Here is a 5,346-nt window from a genome sequence, read left to right as displayed (position 1 = left end):
AATAAATCGATCTCAGCCATCTACGCACCTAGTGCATCTCGCCCACTCGTAAGCCGAAGGACCAAGGCATTCATCCAGTACTAGCTGAAGTAAGGTGCGAAAGGCCGCAACGGAGCAAGCGCCAATGTGCATCAAGCAACCAGAGAAAGTAAAGGCAGTGTAGGAAAGGTGTAGCCTACTCTAATACCACAAGTAAGCTACCCTATCCTGCCCAGCCCAGTCCATCATCCAAGCCCAACCCCCACAATTTAACAATCCTGCAATCTGCCATGCTATGCGCAGACAATTCCGCACGATGAAAGCAACCCCCCCTCCCCCCCCTTCCCCTTTCGCAGACCAACTCAAGTATTGACCTGCCATCCAATCCCACCTCCACCATTGCTATACCCGACAATCTGGGTAAAGACCTGATCTCTATTACTCAGGCCCACGGTTCTGAATTCATTATCCTCGGTATCGGTGAAGAGGAGATCATCACCGGAAGAGATGGTTGAGGTTCCGACGATCTGTACGACATTATCGTTAGTCTGCTCGATGTTTAGGAGGAGAGAGAGAGAGGGAGCAGGGAGAGAGAAAATGCGGGAAGTGGTGCTGGTAGAGAGGATTTGGATGACGGAACCTTCTTGATTGCCTTGAGTTGATCATATCTCAGCCGCCAGCTCCGGTCTTTGCTCAGGTGCGGCTTGAATGATACGTCTTGGGTGGTTACGGTCAGGTTGCCGTGGCGGTTGCGGCTTGTGCAGTGGTATCGTCCAACTAGCGTGCCTGGGTGTTCGCCATCATGCACAGGGGTGTCTGCTATGTTTGTAGTAGAGGCGTCATCCATGGCTGTACTCCCCTGATCGTTGGCTCCAGACGCCGCAGATTGCATCGCTTCAAGTTGAAAGGCGGCTTCTGCTTGTAGGCGTGCAACTGCCCATTCAGCTGAAGACACCCATCATATATTAACATATGCGCAACTACGGAAGTGAAGTGGATCAGACCCAGTAAGGAGATCAGATTTACATACCGTGAGTTGGAACCTTCCAAAAGATCAGTTTCATCGGTGATGTCAGTAGCCTGTATTGAGGGTATCGATGCCATAATGGCATCAGGACGAAGAAGATGAGCCCTATCACGAAAAGAAAGCTCTTGACAAGCAATCGCGACGGGGTAAAGATGACAACAAGCGATAGCATCGCCAGCTTTCCGAGTGAAGCCTTAGTGTGGTTAGGATCACGCCACTCATAGAAGCTAGGTAAATCAGTAATGGTGCCGTTTGCCAAAAGAATCCCGGAGGCATTGATGGCTGGGCATAATGGTCTTGAGGCAGGGTGTGTGGACCGTCTTACTTTTGAAGGACTTCCAGGAAGTTCGCCATATCCTCCAGCTGCAACAATACTGATGGTCCTGTCTTCTCTACCAATGCACTCACCCATCCCTGTGCTCCGTGCTGCTCGATTAGCTGAGGTATGCTCCAAGCTGTGAGATCTGGATTCTCAGACCGCTCAAGCTCTTGGCGAAGTTCTTCGATCGTAGGATGACAAGAACGACGCTTTATCACTAACCCCAGAAGCGCGAGGAGCTTGGAATGCGTCAGTCCACTAGTTGTTGTACCATAACCCCAACCGTTTGCAGACGGCCATGACTGTTCCGACCCGGTTTGGATTATTGGAGGACAGAGATGAGCTCACCGCAGATCCAGCCAGGCAATCGTACCACCAGAGGATAAAGTACACTGCCATGTAGCAGGCGGAGCGTTCCGGCTGCTTCCACAATGAAACTTCACTCGATTTCATCAAGAATTTCTGATAAGGTGCCGATGTGAGGACGACTCTCTCCAAAACAGAGATGATAGCGCCTTCGGTCGCTTTGGGCAATTCATCGGAGGTGCCTATATATTGGGCTCCGTAGCGCTCGATATAAAAGTGAAGGAGCTAGGAACACGGTGAGCACGAAATCCAAATATGATTCCTGTACGCCGCTTTCGAGTACCATTGACGGACTGGTTGCCAACTATAATCAGGATATAGGAAATACGAACATAGTCACCATATTCCTTCCATTGTGTTCTATATCTGTCATGATCAATTTTCTCGACGAATTCCGTCCTCGGTCGTCGAGGCAGCTTGTCGGTTTCAACTCTCCTCACCAATTGCACATGCCGATTCATTGTCCAGCGAACGAACGAGTCCTGTCTAGATTTTTTCAGTCGCTCTAAATCTTGCATGGCCTGCACCCTGTCTGCGTCTGTTGTGGTGTTGGCGATGATATCGTAGGCTCGAACAATATTGACGTTGGCACCATGTGTGATGTCTGTCTTGGCTAGGTTCTCTGCATAAGCATCTCCCCCTTGTCGTCCGACAGCCGATTTGACAGTGTTCACAGGATAAGCCACCACTTGTTTGAGAGAAGGGCCGCTTGGTTTCTCTGGTAGAGCGTTAAATAAACGATCCTCATCCCTTGCAGTCGGCGCAGGTGGTGCTAAGGTTGGAGCTATCTTGGCTCCCTCAATCACGCGTTGGTCATCATGTATGAATGTCTCATCATGCTTTCTGGGATGTAGTTTTGCTTTCACCTTTGTGGTGATAGTTCGAACTTTAGCCAGAACCTTGGAGTCTGCGTCAACGGGTGATGATGTAGATTCATTGTCAGCATCTATGAGATTTTGAGTGAGATGCCCATCTTGGTGGTGAAGCTCAGTGGTGCTGTAAGCGTTGAGTGGTGCTCGGTCGAGATGAGTAGATGCGCTCGCCAAAGCATCATCTGCGGAATCCATCTTTCAAAGCACTAGCACGTCGACTGAAAACAGCAACAGTCAAATGCAGGATCAATTGGAGAGTAAGAAGTAACAATGTAGATGTACTGAGACGAAGAAGATGAGTCACCTTGACGAGAGGTGATGGAAAGGCAGGGCATGCAGCCGGGCTTGTTTATTGCCAATCGCACATACATCATTCTTTCACCCTTCACTGTCGAGTATATGCGAAAGACGAAGACGCATCTGCAAGCGCGTTGAACTGTCACATCATGGCATCCGCTGACCACGTCAGGCATGCAGTCAGGGTGTGTGGTACAGTGCAGCTAGAGGTTCAAAGTAATTTGATGCATCATGCATGCAGTGATGTCATTCAACGGGCGCAATAAAACGGTCGGGCATTTACAACTTGAACTACGTTACAACTACGTAGTACTCTGTACTGGCAGGGTTCCGTTCATCAAAACGTTTTGTTTCTGATCCCACCGACCATGTTATTAATCAGTATTAGTAATTAGTGATCACTTCTACAGATTTGGTGGATTTGTATGGAGTGTCTTGAGGTCATGTTGCGAAAGCTGACCTGTCTGCTCCAACCGCTCTACCAGTTGCTTGTACTTCACCGTCCACCACTTCGCCCATGTTTGGTCGCGCTCAAGTATGGCTCTTTCCACGGCGGTGTGAAGGTCTATTTCCATACGGCGCATTCTTTCCATTAAGTGGAAGTCCCTGTCTTTCCACCTGTTCTCCCATAAGTCTTCGATGGCATTGCAGGCCGTTTCCACCTTAGCTTCGGTGGTCGACTCCAGATGTGCAATTCGGTTCTTGAGGTCATCAACCATAAAATCTCGTCCTCGTAGTTCTTGTCGATAGATTGTGTCTTGTTCGTGCAGGCGTTGGCGGAGAGCTATAATGTCCTTGTCTCGTTCATGTAATGCTTTTCTATGATCACGATCGATGGTACGTATCAGCCGGGTATAATGCACGGAAACATCATTCTCCGAATCCATTGGAGGGGGAGGATAAGTGTCTGCATAGCCTTCTTCTATTCGGGCAGGACTGTGTGCGGTGACCGTCCGCTGGTCGTCAGGGGTCGAAGGAGGTTGAGTGGCATCAGGCACCGGCGGTGGGGAGGGAAACGATCCCGAGGCATTTCTGCCGATGAACATAGGGGAGCTAGGTATCGATAAAAACGAGTGATTGTCATTTCCAAGCCTGGGCTCTGCTGAACGTGGAAGTCGGCAATTTGGAGACCTTAAAGCTACAACAGGGTCTCGATCTCTGCCAGCTTCAGACTGCTGCTCATTCACCATATTCGTGATCAGGGTGGGCAACCTTACTCCGTTTCGGCGACGTAGCGGTGAGCTGAGGTTTAGCGGTTTCCGTGGGATAGCAGAAGGTTTATGAATATGGTCCTCCGACACTGCACGCCTTTTAGTGACGGATATCGTATCCTTGCCAGGAGTGTACGAGGGGTTTCTTGTGAGACTAGTGTCTGCCGCAGCTCTAGAACCACTGTTCTGCGGGTGGAAGACGTCATCTGGTGTGAGAGGAAGGTGCACAGGCAGCGGTCTCATGGAAAGGAGGTTCCGAGGTTGGCCAGATTCGTAATCTGGTACCTCAGTGGAGACTGATCGCTCATCGTGTGAATTCTGCGTATTAGTGCTCTCACTCGCGCCACCATTGACACCTCCGACTTGGACAGGTGGACCGTATTTAGGCAAAGTGTCTTGGAGCTCGCTGGTGGTGATACGGGAACCATCCCGATTGATCCTGAAATGATATGGGTCAATATTAATGTCGATACTGCGGGCGTCTTCAGTCGCAGTGTTTGTGCTAAGCTTCGTCCTGGTAGAGATGATACTGGAAGCTCTTGAGGCATGCTGTCGACCTTGCCAATATGCAGCGACTTCTTGAGACCAAAGAGGGATCTGCTCGCTGTCTGAGACGTTGGACCGATACGATGGCACAGGTGACGTGACGGACGGAAAATCTGGAAGAGGAGGTCGCTCCATTCGTGTCGTAGACGCCGAGATGATCACTACAACCAGTGACTAGCACTGCGCAGATGCTCCAGAGTTTCTTAGTAACATAAAAAATGAAGATGCGACACGATGTCAAGTAGTTTTCAGATTGTGGTCGACTCGGCACCTGGCCAAGATAGAAAGCTCTTGGTGGTATCTTCACGTCGAGGTTAATGGAAGCCTTGTCTTGCCCGAGTCATTGCACTGATACCAAATTGCAAGGGTAGAAGCCAGAAACTCGATGACAGCGAACCGTAAAATGGCGTGCATGTAACAGTCGTATATTTGCACCATCCAGAACAATTTCAAGTAAAGAGCTTGTGAGGGAAGAGATTGAAAAAGAGGTTGTTGACACGATGGGCGAAGTTTGACCGGCACGCCTTAGGCAGCAGGATAGAACACAGCCTCATCCCCGCCTGCAAGTGCACTCTTCACCCTGTGAGATGTTTAACAACCTACCTATCCAATAGGTGAACGAGCCGATCGATATGCTGTCGTCGCGAAATAATAATATGGTTAATATTCTCAGACCGAAGGGCACAAGTAGAAAAGTGAAGAGATAAATTGCGGTCAGTTGCCATGGGA

The 5,346-nt window shown here is 49.6% G+C and overlaps 2 protein-coding genes across 2 annotated transcripts; both read right to left on the bottom strand.

Annotated features, from left to right (window-relative positions):
- Positions 1-341: 341 nt before the first annotated feature.
- Positions 342-2,758, bottom strand: EPUS_08985 (uncharacterized protein; the record flags this gene model as incomplete). The annotated part of the gene is made up of 6 exons (XM_007787686.1): positions 342-506; positions 620-924; positions 1,010-1,233; positions 1,332-1,564; positions 1,674-1,916; positions 2,024-2,758. The coding sequence occupies 6 exons, from the start codon at positions 2,756-2,758 to the stop codon at positions 342-344; spliced, it is 1,905 nt and encodes a 634-aa protein (XP_007785876.1).
- A 506-nt stretch (positions 2,759-3,264) lies between these two features.
- On the bottom strand, positions 3,265-4,752 carry EPUS_08984 (uncharacterized protein; the record flags this gene model as incomplete). Its single annotated transcript, XM_007787685.1, has 1 exon — positions 3,265-4,752. One exon carries the CDS (start codon positions 4,750-4,752, stop codon positions 3,265-3,267), a length of 1,488 nt encoding a protein of 495 aa, XP_007785875.1.
- Between the last annotated feature and the right edge of the window lie 594 nt (positions 4,753-5,346).

Source organism: Endocarpon pusillum (genome assembly GCF_000464535.1).
Source record: "Endocarpon pusillum Z07020 unplaced genomic scaffold C692915, whole genome shotgun sequence".
NCBI lineage: Eukaryota > Fungi > Ascomycota > Eurotiomycetes > Verrucariales > Verrucariaceae > Endocarpon > Endocarpon pusillum.
This window is presented reverse-complemented; position numbering and strand designations above follow the sequence as displayed.